Source organism: Thamnophis elegans, chromosome 8, assembly GCF_009769535.1.
Source record: "Thamnophis elegans isolate rThaEle1 chromosome 8, rThaEle1.pri, whole genome shotgun sequence".
NCBI lineage: Eukaryota > Metazoa > Chordata > Lepidosauria > Squamata > Colubridae > Thamnophis > Thamnophis elegans.
This window is the reverse complement of record NC_045548.1, coordinates 76,231,042-76,247,560: the sequence shown is the minus strand read 5'-3', so window position 1 is coordinate 76,247,560 and position 16,519 is coordinate 76,231,042. Positions and strand designations below refer to the sequence as shown.

General features: G+C 46.0%; 1 protein-coding gene across 2 annotated transcripts in view; it reads right to left on the bottom strand.

Moving 5' to 3' along the window:
- Nucleotides 1-4,697: 4,697 nt before the first annotated feature.
- DENND3 (DENN domain containing 3) overlaps nucleotides 4,698-16,519 on the bottom strand; it is a 47,461-nt gene continuing 35,639 nt past the window's right edge. For both annotated transcript variants that reach the window (XM_032222837.1, XM_032222838.1), the window contains exons 18-23: nucleotides 15,126-15,262; nucleotides 12,468-12,628; nucleotides 10,985-11,118; nucleotides 9,331-9,449; nucleotides 7,528-7,665; nucleotides 4,698-5,010 (exon numbers count right to left, since the gene is read on the bottom strand). In XM_032222837.1, the coding sequence (XP_032078728.1) occupies nucleotides 4,786-5,010; nucleotides 7,528-7,665; nucleotides 9,331-9,449; nucleotides 10,985-11,118; nucleotides 12,468-12,628; nucleotides 15,126-15,262 (914 nt within the window). In that variant the 3' untranslated portion in view covers nucleotides 4,698-4,785. The remainder of the gene's footprint in view (nucleotides 5,011-7,527; nucleotides 7,666-9,330; nucleotides 9,450-10,984; nucleotides 11,119-12,467; nucleotides 12,629-15,125; nucleotides 15,263-16,519) is intronic.

Below are 16,519 nucleotides of genomic sequence, written 5' to 3'. Positions count from 1 at the left end.
CTCTATCGGTCTCCTTACATTTCAAGCCCCTTTCAAAATCATTTTAGGAATAGCAATGGCTACCTCGGATAGAACAAATGGAGCAAATCCAGCCATTTAATTGGTTATCAATCCACATAAGGGTTCACTGCAGAATCGAACACTGAAAATAACAGTATAACAGAGTTGGAAGGGGCCTTGGAGGTCTTCTAGCCCAACCCTCTGCTCGAAACCTTGTACCATTTCAGACAAATGGTTATCCAACCTCTTCTTAAAGACTTCCAGTGTTGGAGCATTCAGAACTTCTGGAGGCAATTTCTGTTCCACTGATTAATTGTTCCAACTGTCAGGAAATTTCTCCTTAGTTCTAAGTTGCTTCTCTCCTTGATTAGTTTCCACCCATTGCTTCTTTGTTCTATCCTCAGGTGCCTTGGGGAATAGCTTGACTCCCTCTTCTTTGTGGCAACCCCTGAAATATTGGAACTCTGCTATCATGTCACCCCTAGTCCTTATTTTCATTAAAGTCGACATACCCATTTCCTCAACTGACAGCTAGAAAGTTAGAGAAGTAACTTCCTTTCACCCCACCCAAAAAATAATATATATTTGGCAAAAAGGATATATTCAAATAAGCCCGGTGAAGATCAGGATTTCCAGCTCCTTTCCACCCCTGCTAAAACATCATTCTTCTCTTTCTTTAAAATGTCATTTTTCCGTTCCGGCAAACGGGCTTGTCTGCCCTCAACCGTGTTAGCGGGGAGGTCAGCCCATCTCCAGGTGCAGAGGTCAGGAGCCAGGCTTGGCCCCTTGACGGAACATCGACAAAATCAACAAGGCTTGGCGTTGCTTATAAATTCTCGGAAACCCGTCTCCGTGATTGCCAGAATCCAGAGACAGAAGAACTTGGGAAAAGGCTGAGTGAGGGTACGCGCACAAGGAAAAGCCGGTGGTGGGAAAGAGCTCCTTCTGCCAAAATCCCACATGGCCAGAGGACCTGCTGTGTTAGGGACGCATTTCGATGTGTGTTTTGTTGCCGAGCAAGCAATTTTCATCGACACTTCCCAAGGTGAGGACCTCCAGACTCCCGTTTTCCTAATTCCCAAGCATCACAGATGGAATCCTTAAGCCTAAGATTACTTTCCCCCTCTTGAATGGGTTTTCTCAGGCAAACGGATGGCTAGAGAAACGTGGATTGAGGCCAGCTCACCTGACAGTAAGTGGAAACTTCCTGCAAGAATTGGGACACTGCTAAGTTCCAATCATACAAATGCTCAGCCCAGGAAATTGGTACAGTAGTCCTTGACTCACAACCATTTGTTTAGTGGCTGTTCCAACTTACCACGGCACTAAAACAAGTGACCTATGACCATTTTTCACACTTACGGCCGTTGCAGCATCCCCACGGTCACATGATCAAAATTCAGATGCTTGATAAGATTCATATTTATGACAATTGACATGTGATCCTCTTTTGCAACTTTCTGACGAGCAAAGTCAATATAGGCGAGCCAGATTCACTTAACAACCTGTTACCAACTTAACAACCGCAGGGATTCACTTAACAACTGTGGCAAGAAAGATTGCAAAATGGGGGAAAATAAATTCTCTTAAAAGCTGTGTGATTCACTTAACAAACATGTGACTCCCTTAATGACCAACAACTGGCATTCTGGCCATAAGATGAGGACTACCCGCACAGTTCCCTGTATCTTTCCATGTCTGACTTCGTGTGTTGTGTAGTACTGTTGTCCCCTGATTTCTTTGCTTGCTGGTCCTGGATGCGAAGAGCGCTCTGCATTTCATGCAATGAAACCATCATTTCATCTTCTTCTCTCTTTGATTTTCTGGAGACTCCACTGGGAACTTGATAGAACATTCGCTCTCCTCTGTGGGATATTTGATTTTTTTTGTCTGTGCTTCGTCTATGATTTTTTGGCACTAATACTACGTTTCTTTGGCATTTCATGTAGCTGTTTAAGCATCATTTAAAAAAAAAAAAAAAGTTCACGGCAACGCTTTTCAAATGAGGTTTTATTAGAAGTCTGTCACCCTTCGCAATGAAACCGCGCCTGACTGCATTCGAAATCTTACACAATTCTTTAATATTTACAATATGGTATAAGTATTGCTCAGCCACCTATCCACCGCTAGGAAAAACCAACGTTCATTGCAAAAATGTACAGTATTTTAAAACAAGCATGGGGGATGGAGTTGGGGAATGATACTACAAAATGGGGGAGGGGCATATTCAGAATGGGGGGGGGGGAATAAAGACTTTGGGAGGGGGAGACGATGTGGGCGAGGTCCATTTAGCAAACAAAAGACACCCACCCCCCTTCTTGTTGCAAACAAGCCTTTCCTATTTTAATAGGAAAACGGTGGACAACACGAAATAATATGTACGGTAATTGTTTCTCTAAGAAACGGAAACTTTAACCCATTCAACATTTGCAATAGGAGCTTTCTTGGGAAAGGTTTAAATTCTTTTACCAAGCAGCTCTCACTAAATAAAATAAAAAAGGGTAACAGAACATCTGTCTGATCTTGATCCATACAAATCATTTGACAGAATACATCCCAGAGTAGCTGGCAGAGGTCATTCCAGAACTACTGTACCACGTCTTTCAAAAATCCTGCAGCACCGGGGAACTACCAGAGGACTGAAAAAGAGCTGATATGGTTCCCATCTTCAAAAAAAAGGGGGGGAGGAACAGACCTGGGAAACTACAGACCAATCAGCCTAACATCGATACCTGGGAAGATACTGGAAAAGATAATTTAAAAAAAAAACAGATCTGCCAACATCTAGAAACGAGTAGAAGTCAGCATGGGCTTGTTAAAAACAGATCATGCCAAACCAATCTTAGTTCATTCTTCAACTTAGTGACGGAATTAGTAGAAATTACCCATCTGTCTGAAATGATGTGGGGTCTCCTGCTTAAGTGGGATGGGGGGTTGGATTAGAGATCTACAAGGTCCCTTCCAACTCTGTTAATCTCCCTCTATAGCAGTGTTTCTCAACCTTGGCAACTTGAAGATGTCTGGACTTCAACTCCCAGAATTCCCCAGCCAGCGAATGCTGGCTGGGGAATTCTGGGAGTTGAAGTCCAGACATCTTCAAGTTGCCAAGGTTGAGAAACACTGCTCTATAGAAAAGTGAAATGTCACTCACTCATCACGAAATCTCCAGAACCGTAAAGCTTACAAACTTGAAATTTGGCATGTATGTTCCTCTTGGCTTCTAGGTGCTTGCTAAGAAAGGGTTTTTCGAAGTGACCATCAGATCATTAGCATTTCTTATACAGTTATTAGCACGCTGTGATGCTTAGGAATTCTACTCCCCCTCCCCACCTGAAAAGAACTCTGTTCCAACTGCCAGTTGCCTCACAATCCATTACCTCAGTTCAAACTGGCAGACATTTTACTCCTTCACTCAGGAGCGGCCTGAGGCTCCTTACAGTATTAAACGTCGATACTTAACCAAAATGTCCACGCCTTCCACCTATGGAACTGCTTCCGGACTCAAGGCAGCGGGAGCGATATTCCCTTATGTGTTTCAATCACCGACCACCTCTGAGCCAACGGATTGAACCAGATATCTCTTCCATAGCCCAGTTACATAGTTTTGTCGCGAAGCACGGGTATCCAGCTAGCCTGTTAATAAATCTTAAGAGCAGACCACCGCTGGAGAGAAAAGGATCTATTCTCTTTCTGGGGTCTTGCAGAAGAGTTTCCACACGGCTTCTCCGAGCTCGGCACCAGACGCAGCGCAGCGGGCCTCTCCGATGATGCCTCCAACGCGGCTTATTTTAAATTTTGCAAAATCAAAATTTAACACCCATTACTTAAGCGGTGCAATCGGACGGTGAATAGTTTCGCTTTTCAGTAAGCACAGAGGTCCAAATCCTGAACCAGGTAGATGACAGGCAGTCCCCGACTTACAACAGCTCATTTAGTGAACCTTCGAAGTTACAATGGCAGTGAAAAATGTGACGTACGACCGTTTTTCACACCTATGACTGTTGCAGCATCTTTGTGGTCATGCGATCAAAATTGAGATGCTTGGCAACTGGTTCATACTTATGACTGTTGCAGGGTCCTGTGTGTGTGTGTGTGTGTGTGTGTGTGTGTGTGTTGTGTGTGACATTATTCGCTTTGGGCACGAGTGAAGTCCACGAGGAAGCCACATTTACTTAACAACTAATTGCTGAGTGATTCAAATCTGCGGTGATTCACTTAACAGCTGTGGCAAGAAAAATCGCAAAATGGGGCAAAACTCACTTAACAAATGTTTCCTTTAGCAACATAAACATTGAGCTCAATTGTGATCGTAACCCGAGGACTACCTATATACAGTCTAAACAAGGGACCCCAACTGGTTTTGAAATGCAGATTCGGGAGCGTTTGGTACAGTCAGTCCCCGCTTAAAGACTGGCCACTTAGCGACCATTTGAAGTTACGACGGACTACTCAAAAGGTAATTACCCAGATTCAAAGTTCTGACTATGCCCCCCCACCCTCCCAGTCATAGGTTCACCTTATGACGGCCATGTTTGCTTAACAACCACTACAGAAAAACAAAGTCCTAAGATTGGTTTGGTCATAGGATGACCTGCGTAACGACTGGCACAACTTATGACTATAGATCCAGGTTCAATTACCGTTATTAAGTTGAGGACCCTGCATTAAGGAATTTCCAGGGATTCTCTATTCACTCTCTCTTCTTAGTATGGAATTTGTGGTTGAAAGGGGTAGAAATAAATTAAAAAGAAACGTTAACTTCTCCATTCAGGTTTTTGAACGATATTAAATGAACTGGAAGCCCAAACTCTCCTCCACCTTCCAGATTGCAATCTTCCCTTCTTCCTTTCCCCCTCCGCTCAGAACGTAGCGATCCTCGGCGGAGCACAAGGACTTCACCACATCCGTGTGTCCAACCAACTCTTTTTCCACCAATTTCCTTTCCGTATCCATCACGTAGATTTTCCCTTTGACCGTGCCCTGGGAGAGTCCTCGGCCACCAATCCACATCTGGAAAGGAAATCAAACTTTTAGAAAAAGGCGTCTACGAGGGGCTTGAAGGGTTTGGGGCAGGGGTCAGCAACCTTAAAACACTCAAAGAGCCATTTGGACCCGTTTCCCACAGAAAAAACACCGGGAGCCACAGAAACCTTCCCGTGCCTGACTATTTCCTGAGCGCCCACAAAACTAGTGCATGTAATTTGAATTAAAGGTTCCGTTTTCTTCCAAAACTTTGATTCTTCTTGGGTTTATCCAAGGTTGGCCTACTGGGGATCGAAAAACTCAATAAATGGCGTGCTGGTGGGGGCCGCGACATATATTTTCAGCAACAGGGAGTCGCAGCAGAGGGATGAAAGAGCCACAGGCGGCTCCAGAGCTGCAGGTTGCTGACCCCTGGTTTGGGGAAACTCGGAAGGTGCATGGATTTGTCTGTTACGCCTTGGGCATTTATTAAACTCAATGTTCTTTTTTCGTAACAAGTGCACAAGCCTAAGAAAAGTCGATGTTTTTCTTCGGCATTACAATGTGAATCATCATCTTCTTTTAATGACCCCCATAATCCCTTGCAGGGTGGAGTCTCAGCAACTGAGTGGAGTTGAGTGCTTACTGGCCGGGCGCCCTTCCTGTCGCCAATGAGGAGGTTTTTTTCCAGCAGATTATTCTTATTGTGTCGAGAGAGAGAAATATCTGCCTCCACCTAGGATTGAACTCACAGCCATTACGACATGAGTGTCCCCTGATATTCCAGGTCATCTTTTCTGCTTTGAAAATGGATCTCTCGTGGCTCAAATATCCATCCATGCAAAGCAAATGTTTTTATTTACCATCCATCCATCTTTCTATGGCTGTTATAGAGTTTATTACAATATCATCAGCAGAAAAGGGGATTTTTTAAGCAACAGAACAATGATTAAAAAGTGAGGATCAATTAGTCATACCTGATTTTCATCAGAGGTAAAATACAGGCTACAAATAGTATACACCTACCTTATTTGACCTCTGGGATCACAGGGGTGTTTTTCAAACGAGGTCACTTTAAGATGTGTGGACTTCAACTCCCAGAATTCCCCAGCCAGCCATGCCTTCATGAATTCAGGGAGTTGAAGCCCGCACATCTTAAAGTGACCACGTTTGAAAAACACAGGACTAGCCAATTAGAGGCCTAATGTTAGGCCATGCCCTCGTATTAGAGGTACCCTAAAATGGGGAAAAATATTTCAGCATATATTCCTGGTTTTACACCTGTAGGTATAATGCAATGCAATGTAGGTTCAATGGTCATTCACTGCCCCCTAGTGGTCAAATCCATATATAAAATCAGAGTTCTGGCCCCATAATAGATGATTTATTATAAAAAAATTCATTGAATGTTCCTTCCTTCTTTCTTTGAGCTAGGAGCTTTGAGCCATCCTAGGTGTAGTAATATTTTTGTCTCTATTAATTAATAAAATAAGGTTGTAAATGGTCTAGGAAAGCCGATTCTTGTCCGCCCTGTCCTTTCGAACACTTACGTCATTTTTACGGCTTTTTAAAAATTGGTCCTTGCTGCTTTTCTAAATACTCAAGGCAGCAAATATATTTAATGCTCCTTGCTCCTCCTGTTTTTCCGACAAACAACAACCCTGTGAGGTGGGTTGGGCTGAGAGTGACTGGCCCAGAGTCACTTAGCTGGCTTCCATGCCTAAGGTGGGACTAGAACTCACCATCTCCTAATGATTGTCCAAAGTCAGGCATCCAGCTTTCATGCCTAAGGCAGGACTAGAATTCACCATCTCCTGGTGATTGATCCAAAGTCACCCAGCTGGCTTTCATGTCTAAAGTAGGACTAGAACTCCCCATCTCCTGGTGATTTGTCCAAAGCTACCCAGCTGGCTTTCATGCCTAAAGCAGGACTAGAATTCCCCATCTCCTGGTGATTGGTCCAAAGTCACCCAGCTGGCTTTCATGTCTAAAGTAGGACTAGAACTTCCCACCTCCTGGTGATTTGTCCAAAGCCACCCAGCTGGCTTTCATGTCTAAAGTAGGACTAGAATTCACCATCTCCTGGTGATTGGTCCAAAGTCACCCAGCTGGCTTTCATGTCTAAAGTAGGACTAGAACTCCCCATCTCCTGGTGATTGGTCCAAAGTCACCCAGCTGGCTTTCATGACTAAGGTGGGACTAGAACTCTTCATCTCCTGGTGATTGTCCCAAAGTCAGGCATCCAGCTTTCATGCCGAAGGCAGAACTAGAACTCCCCATCTCCTGGTGATTGGTCCAAAATCACCCAGCCTGCTTTCAGGCCTAATGCAGGACTAGAACTCCCCACCTCCTAATCACTGGCCCAAAGTCACCCAGGCGGCTTTCGTGTCTAAAGCTGGACTAGAACTCCCTATCTCCTGGTTTCTAGCTTCCTGCCTTAACCACTAGAGCAAACTGTCTCTCATTTTAAGCAAACCGTTGGATTTGCCGTTCCCCAAATTCCACGACACTGGCGCAAATCCCTACAGCGGAAGATCCTGAGGAATCCCTGCAGGTTTGGCTTACCTGGTTTTTCACTTTGATCATGCAGGTGATCTCGGAGCAATCCTGCAGGCTCATCTTTTGCAAGGGGGTGGAGAAATCCTCCATGCTCCAGATCAAGAGCTCGCAGCTGCCGGCCCAGGAAGCCCAGACTTCGCCCCGCTGAGGCCCAAAGAAATAGAAACAGGCAACGTCAGATGACGGCCTAGAACAGTGTTTCTCAACGTTGGCAACTTGAAGATGTCCAGACTTCAACTCCCAGAATTCCCCAGCCAGCGAATGCAGCGAAACAGAGTTCTTTTCAGGTGGGGAGGGGGAGTAGAATTCCTAAGCATCACAGCGTGCTAATAACTGTATAAGAAATGCTAATGATCTGATGGTCACTTCGAAAAACCCTTTCTTAGCAAGCACCTAGAAGCCAACAGGAACACACGTAGCAAATTTCAAGTTTGTAGGCTTTACGGTTCTGGAGATTTCGTGATGAGTGAGCGACATTTCACTTTTCTATAGAGCAGTGTTTCTCAACGTTGGCAACTTGAAGACGTCCGGACTTCAACTCCCAGAATTCCCCAGCCAGCATTCGCTGGCTGGGGAATTCTGGGAGTTGAAGTCCGGACGTCTTCAAGTTGCCAACGTTGAGAAACACTGGCCTAGAAGATTCTGGATGGCGGGCTTTGCTTGAAGCTGCCACAGCAGCCCGGGTAGAAATTTCCAGTAGCCCTCAACTGAAAACGATTCGTTTAATGACCGTTCAAGCGGTGAAATCAGCGACTTATGGCTGTTTTTCCACACTTGCCAACTGCTGGGAGTGTCCCCATGGTGACGGGATCGCAAAATTCAGACCCTCGGCCACGGATTCATATTTATGACGGTTGCAGCATCGTATCGGGGTCGTGTGATCCCTTTTTTTTGCGACTCTTCTGACGAAAAATAAAATCAACGGGGAAGCCAGATTCACTTAACGACCGTGTTCCCAACTTGGCCAGTGACTCATATTTATGATGGTTGCGGTGTCCCGGGGTCACGTGACCACCTCTTGTGAATTTTTGGCCATGGGGAAGCCAGATTCACCTCACAACTGGGGTAACAACTTAATAATAGCAGGGATTTACTGAACAGCTGGAACAGGAAAGGTGGTAAAACGGGGCAAAGTTCATTTAACAGCTGTCCCACTTAGCAACAAAAATTTTGGCCTCCACTGTGGTTATAAGTCGAGGACTACTTGTTGTGGCCCGCCAGCAGAATTGGCAGCAGATTCGGACAGTGAAAAGGTTGGGGAGGAACCTGGGCCGGTCCTGGAGTCTGGGGAAGGCTCTGAGGAGGGCTCTGCGTCGGAGGCAGAGAGGGGGCCAGGGCCGTCTGACAGTTATCAGCTGCCTTCAGAGGCGGACATCAGTGATGCAGACGAACAGCTGGAGCCTGTTCCCAGTGTGCGCATGCGCAGAGTTGCCAGACGAAGGGAACAGCTAAAGAACAGGGGTCGATTTGGGAGTAAGGCCACAGGTGGACGGTGAATGGCCCCTCCCAGAGGGAATAAAAGAGGAGCAACAGGGGAGTGGAGTTTGCAGGAGACCATTAGTTCGTTTAATTGGTTCATGACTCTCCGAGACTCCTTGCTAAGTTTTGCAGATATCGGCCTGGTAGCTCTCCAAGCCAGATAAGGTCTGTGACCGTAAATCCTCCCTCGAAAGAATTTGCGGGATGTGAACGAGCGGAATTCAGAGGAAATTACTAAAAGGGTTTTTTGTCGGGACAAGGAGTTTGCTTCAGGCTCTTGGGAAGCCTCAGTCAGGACGCTACCTGTGTGCAATGCTAGGAATAGGTTACCTCAGGAAACAACTGGAAGCAGAGCAGAGGCGTGAGGGGGTCGGTGAGCACGTTTTCCAGTTTCACCTTCTGGCGAACCATCCCGTTTGTGGTGACCACAACGATGTAGTCTTGTATACCTTAAAGCAAAGAGACAGCGCAGAGTTTAGGACTGGAAACAAGGCCTTCGAGAGAAACCGCGACGCGAGAGAAAGGCGAAAAGCAAGAGGGCTTTAAACGGTAAATCTGGTATTAGTCCCATCCGGTACGGGTGGTCCTCGAGTTACAACAGTTCACTGAGTGACCGTTTGAAGTTACAACAGCACTGAAAAAAGGGGACGTGATTGTTTTTTCACCCTTATGACTGTTGCAGTGACAAGATAAAACTTATGTCAGAGTGTGCACAGAGTGACTACTAATTTGAGACAACCCAGGAGCAAAATACCACACACGGAGGTTTGTCTTTTAAACAGTGGTTATATACAAGACCGATGTATAGATGCCGTATTTTTCAGAGTATAAGATGCACCTTTTTCCCCCATAAGAGGGTGAAAATTTGGGTGTGTCTTATATACCAAATGTAGCCCTGTCCACCCACCAGCCCCAACCCTTTGGCCTCTGCCTCCCAGCAATTTACCTCCTTGCAGCAAACGGGGGAAATGGGGCTCGCGGAGGCGGCAATACGCTATGCCAATCCCTGCAGCCTTGAAACAGCTGATCATTGGGAGGCCTGTGCTGAAACTGAAATTGAAAGTGAAACTTGCTGTTTGCTGCAAGGAGGCAAATTGCTGGGAGGCAGAGGCAGATTTTTTCTTCTGCTAATCAGACTAAACTGCAGCCAAGGTGGCGCAGTGGTTAAGTGCAGCACTGCAGGCTACTGCTAGATCAGCAGGTCAGCGGTTCAAATCTCACCGGCTCAGGGTTGACTCAGCCTTCCATCCTTCCGAGGTGGGTAAAATGAGGACCCAGATTGTTGGGGGCAATATGCTGACTCTCTGTAAACCGCTTAGAGAGGCCTGAAAGGCCTATGAAGCGGTATATAAGTCTACTGCTATTGCTATTGCCAACAAAAGTGCGTATAGTCAAGGCTGTGGTTTTCCCAGTTGCAATGGATGGCTGTGAAAATTGGACCATAAGGAAGGCTGAGCGCCAAAGAATGGAGGCCTTTGAACTCTGGTGCTGGAGAAGACTCCTGCATTGAGTCCCTTGGATTGCAAGGCGATCCAACCGGTCAGTCCTAGAGGAGATCAGCCCTGGCTGCTCTTTAGAAGGCCAGATCCTGAAGAGGAAACTCAAAGACTTTGGCCACCTAGTGAGAAGGAAGAAGGACTCCCTGGAGAAGAGCCTCATGCTGGGAAAGATGGAGGGCAAGAGAAGAAGGGGACGGCAGAGAATGAGGTGGCTGGATGGAGTCACCGAAGCAGCCGGCGTGAGTTTAAATGGACTCCAGAGGATGGTAGAGGACAGGAAAGCCTGGAGGAATGTTGTCCATGGGGTTGCGATGGGTCGGACATGATTTTGTGACTAACAACAACAATCTGTCATCTTGACATCATCAGGATGCCCCAGGAACAATACAGAAAGATGGAAAGGGCTGAGATTAAAGGCAAGGCGCAGTACTTTAAAGTAGGAAGTATTTTAGAAGATCCCTGAGCGTGCGATGCTGGAAACTCACAGCACCAAAGTCGATGCTTGTAGAACTGGATCGAAGTCACCATGTTGAAGGGCAGCTGGAACCTGCGGTTCACTTTCAGAGAGCTGATGTTCCAGGCAATCACGGTGCCGTCCACGCTGCACGAATACACCTCGCTGCTCGAAGGGATTAAGAAACACACGTCTTACAAACCCTTGCAAAGATCAGCACAGGTAGTTCTCCAGTTATGGCCCTAATGCTCCTGAGCGCCGTTTTAAGCTGCGATGGCCTCCTGCAACCCTCTGCCAACTCCTGAGCTCCATTTTCAGCTACGACGGTCTCCTGCAACCCTCTGCCAGCAAAAATGGGCTCCTGAGTTCCGTTTTCAGCTGCACCTGCCTCCTGCAACTCTCTGACAGCAAAAACAGCCCCCCTGAGCTCCGTTTTCAGCTGTGACACTCTCCTGCAACCCTCTGCCAGCAAAAATGGGCTCCTGAGCTCCGTTTTCAGCTGCAATGGCCCCCTGTAACCTCTGCCAACAAAAACAGGCTCCTGAGCTCCGTTTTCAGCTGCAACGGCCTCTTGCAACTCTCTGCTAGCAAAAACAGCCCCCCTGAGCTCCGTTTTCAGCTGCGATGACCTCCTGCAACCCTCTGCCAGCAAAAATGGACTCCTGAGCTCCGTTTTCAGCTCCAACAGCCCCCTGTAACCTCTGCCAACAAAAACAGGCTCCTGAACTCCATTTTCAGCTGTGACACTCTCCTGCAACCCTCGGCCAGCAAAAGCAGAGCTCGGGAGGGTTGCACGCACCCCTCACAAGCTCCGTTTTCACTGGTAGAGGGACCATGGGCCAGTCCTTCGCTGTTTCCAGGGCGGCCCCACGGGCCACATCTAAGCACCCCACAGGCCACATCTGCCCCCCCCAGGCCTTGACATCCCTGCCCTAATGGATTACCCATAAGACTGACCCAAATTTAGGGCTGTCTTTGTGGTGGTCGTGGTTTGCTATGGGGAAGTTTGGCCGAAAACCCCAGAAGTAAATAGTGCCTTTTGGTAAAAAAGATGGCATAAAACATGGCCATGTGACCATAGGATACCGGAAGCAGCTGTAAATGTCATCTGGCAGTCGAGAGTCCGAAGGGCAGGTGCTATGACCATTAGGGGAGGGGGAGGATCTGTCAGAACCTTGGAACCAAATCAAAAGTGCCCTTAGGAAGGTCTGTCATAACTTTGAACAGGCACTAAGTCAGTGTTTCTCAACCTTGGCAACTTGAAGATGTCTGGACTTCAACTCCCAGAATTCCCCAGCCAGCATTCGCTGGCTGGGGAATTCTGGGAGTTGAAGTCCAGACATCTTCAAGTTGCCAAGGTTGAGAAACACTGCACTAAGTGATTGTCTGCACCTGAAACCTAGACCAATTCTGGGCTTTCCAGATCAGCTCCTCCTATTGCTGGCTCTTCCTGAAATTCTTCCTCTAGATTTTTTTTTTAATAAGGGCCACCATCCCTGCCATCCTCCACCCACCTGGGTAGACTCTCTTTGGTACCCACAACGATGTCCACAATTTCATAGCGATGGTCATTCAGTTGCTTGTTGCAAGACATGCTGTGGGTGTTGATCAGGTAGATGACGGAATCTGCAGAGCCGATCCAAACTTGACTTTGTTCTGCCATGATCATACATTTCTGAGGAAAAGAGAGAGAGAGAGAGAGAGAGGGAGGGAGGGAGGGAGGGAGGAAGACAGAGAGACAGAAGAGAGAGAGAAAGAGAGAGAGAGACAGAGAGAGAGACAGAGAGAGGGCGGGGAAAGAGGGGGAGAGAGACACAGAGAGAGACAGAGAGACAGAGACAGAGACAGAGAGAGAGAGAGACAGAGAGAGAGACAGAGAGAGAGACAGAGAGAGAGAGACAGAGAGAGGGGGAGGGAGACAGAGAGAGACAGGGAGAGAGAGAGAGACAGAGACAGAGAGAGAGAGAGAGAGAGACAGAGAGAGACAGAGACAGAGAGGGACAGAGAGAGAGAGAGAGGGACAGAGAGACAGAGAGAGGCAGAGAGAGAGAGAGAGAGGCACAGAGACAGAGACAGAGAGAGAGACAGAGAGAGACAGAGACAGAGAGAGACAGAGACAGAGATAGAGAGATAGAGAGACAGAGAGAGAGAGAGAGAGGGAGGGAGAGAAAGATGTAATTCAAAACCTCTGAAGAACTTACTGTATGTGACTCTTCCCCCCTTTTATTTACTAAAAATCTACTGATCATCATCATCATCATCATCTTTTAATGATGCCATAATTCCTTGTGGGGTGGACTCTGGGCAACTGAATGGAGTTAGTGGAGCGTTTAATGGCCGGATGCCTTTCCTGTCACCAATGCGGAGTTTTGTTCAGCAGATATATTCTCATTGTGTCCAGAGAGAGAAATCTCTGCCTCTACCTAGGATCGAACTCAAAGGCTCTTGATTGTGAGGTGAGAGGCTCCACCTTTAGGCCACCGCACCACTCCATTAGAAATCTACAGATACATGGGGAATATTATTTCAGTATACTAGATTATTCATTAAATTGATTGTTTAATTCTTTCTGTATTGTATTGTATTATTAATATATATGTATATACTATAGAAATGGCTGTGTGTGTATGTCCCAGCATAACTCTGGAATGCCTTGAGCAATTTCAACCAAACTTGGTACACAGATGACTTACTCTCTGGAAACAAATACTGTGGGGGTAAGACATCCCTAACACCCCTCAATATGTGTGTGTTCTGTTAAGATACAGCCTGTTGTGCCTTAAAATGGCTTCTACTGTGCTACCATAAAATGAATTCTACTGTACAGCACAGTGGAGTTGCCATGGTAATGGCTTTACAGTGCTCCACAAGAGGGCTCCCTCTGCTAAGAGAGAAAATCCAACATTAGAAATCCTGTCTAATACAGGATTAGGATAAATAAATACCTGGGCAACATTGGGTTATCAACTGGTCTAAAATAAAAAGTGGAGTGTTCTCCAGAGCATACTTCTACTAATATGAATAGCACAAGTAATTGCTTTAATATGCCTTTTTTTAAGAGAGGAAGATCCCCAAAACAAACATGGTTTTCTTCCGAAGAAGAGGCTGGAGAAGGATATGTGGTCCTTCCTCTCTTGGGTCCTTAACCAAGGTAGACCATTGTATGGAAAAGCACATTCCCCAGCAAATTCGCTAAGAAAGGATTTTTCAAAATGACCAACAGGTCATTAGTATTTCTTATACAGTAATTAACACGCTCTGATGCTAAGGAGTTCTACTCCCCCTCCCCACTTGAAAAGAACTCTGTTCCAACTGCCAGTTGCCTTATATTAATACGCTGTGATGCTAAGGAGTTAAACATTCTACTCCCCCTCCCCACCTGAAAAGAACTGTGTTCCAACTGCTAGTTGCCTCACATTCTGTTACCTCATTCAAACTGGCAGACGTTCCGCTCCTTCACTCAGGAACGGTCTGAGGCTCCTTAAAGTACTAAACATCGATACGTCACCAAAATGTCTACGCCTTCCACCTATGGAACTGCTGGGAGCGATATTCCCTTATGTGTTTCAATCACCGACCACCACTGAGCCAACGGATTGAACTGGAATGAACTGGATTTCTCCTGCATTGCCCGATCACTTAGTTTCGTCGCGAAGCACGGGTATCCCGCTAGTTTTAGTATATTTCTCAATCAACTGTGTGGATTTCAACTCTCAAAATTGTCCAGCCACCAACCTGGGCTGGGAAATTTGGAGTGTTTACGTATCTTAAAGTTGCTGAGGTTGAGAGACACTCTACTACCAATAATTTTTTAAAAAAAGGCCAATGTGAAGGACACGGAACCTTATCTGCTAAAACAAATGAAAAGAAAGCCATCAAACCAGAGTGAGATACTTGAGAAGTTTGAAAGATGTGTTTTTCCTCGAAGACATTTTGCTTCCCATCCAAGAAGCTTCGTCAGTTCATCAAGTTCAGCCCATCGGAACTGACGAAGCTTTTCAGATGAGAAGCGAAATGTCTTCGAGGAAAAACACAGAAATTCCAGCTGCTTTTTGGAAAAACACCTTTGGGACAACCATGACCTGGATGACTGAGGATCTCCGCAGACTTGGAAGGATTTCGAAGTATGATTTGAAAATGTCCATGATAATTCCATCGTCAAAGTCACCTACCAGTTTGGAGTTCCCCACTTTAAAAGAATGCTGTAGGGACCACGTTGATGCATCGAAGACCACAACTTTCCCTCCATTCAAAGCGCACCATAATTTTGGATGGGCTTCTCCATGTTTTTCTGTGGGTTCCAGCTGCCCTAAAGAGTGGAGAATTTTACATTATATGCTTGGAATATATATACCGTATTTTTCGGAGCATAAGACGCACTGGAGTATAAGACACACCAAGGTTTTGAAGAGGCTTTTTTTTAAAAAAAGAGGGGGTTTTGCACTCTGCAAACCTCTCAAAAACGGCCCGTTTCCCCCCCAAAAAAAGGCATGAAAAACCTTTAGGGGGCTTGCAGAGTGCTCCTGGGGGGAGCAAAAACGAAACGGGCAAACAAAACGGGCCCAATTTTTGTCAAAAAAAGTGCATGCATAGACTTTAGGAGGCTTATAGAATACTCCTGGAGGCTGGGAGGGGGCAAAATTGAGCAAAAAAACAGCCCGTTTTTCACTCATTTCTGCCTCCCCAGCCCCCCAGGAGCTCTCTGAAAGCCTTCTACAGGTTCTGCACGGCCATTTTGGTGAAGGGGGCAGGGCTTTGAGAGGCAAAAAATGATGTATTCAGCGTATAAGATGCACCCAGATTTTCAGCCTCTTTTTTGAGGGAAAAAGGTGCGTCTTATAATCTGAAAAATACGGTGTGTATATGTGTGTGTGTACACATACACACAATATGTGTGTGTGTGTGTGTGTGTGTGTGTATTGTGTCACAGATGAGAGCTAAATAGCTTGAAATAGATCTATACTAGTCTCCCATTTATTTATTTATATATTTATTTATATATATAACTGTGTGTGTGTGTGTATGTTCCAGCATAATAATTCTGGAACCCCTCAAGCAACTTCAACCAAACTTGGTATACAGATGACGTACTCTCTGGAAACAAATACTGTGGGGGTAAGACACCCATAACACCCCTCAGGGTGTTTGTTCTGTTAAGCTACAGCCTGTTGTGCCTTCAAATGACTTCTACTGTTACTGCCGAAAAATGGCTTCTACTGTACAGTGCAGTGGAGTTGCCATGGTAATGGCTTCAGTACTCCACAAGGGGGCTCCCTCTGGTAAGGGAGAAAATCCAACATTAGAAATTACGTTTGGTTCAAAACATTTCCCCCCTAGAAATAGATATCCGGGCAATGCCGGGTTATCAACTAGTTTATGAAAAAACTAGATATTCCCAAGATTTGCAGTCGCCTAGAAGGCTTTGCAGTCAACCTCCTTGGTCCAGTGTGCACGACGGGCCATTGCAAGGGATCACAGCAACACATTTGGTGCTGCAGCAAAGAATGCTATTGAATATTAGAACACAGAAGGGAGCTTGGAGGTCTTCTGATTCAACCCTCTGCTC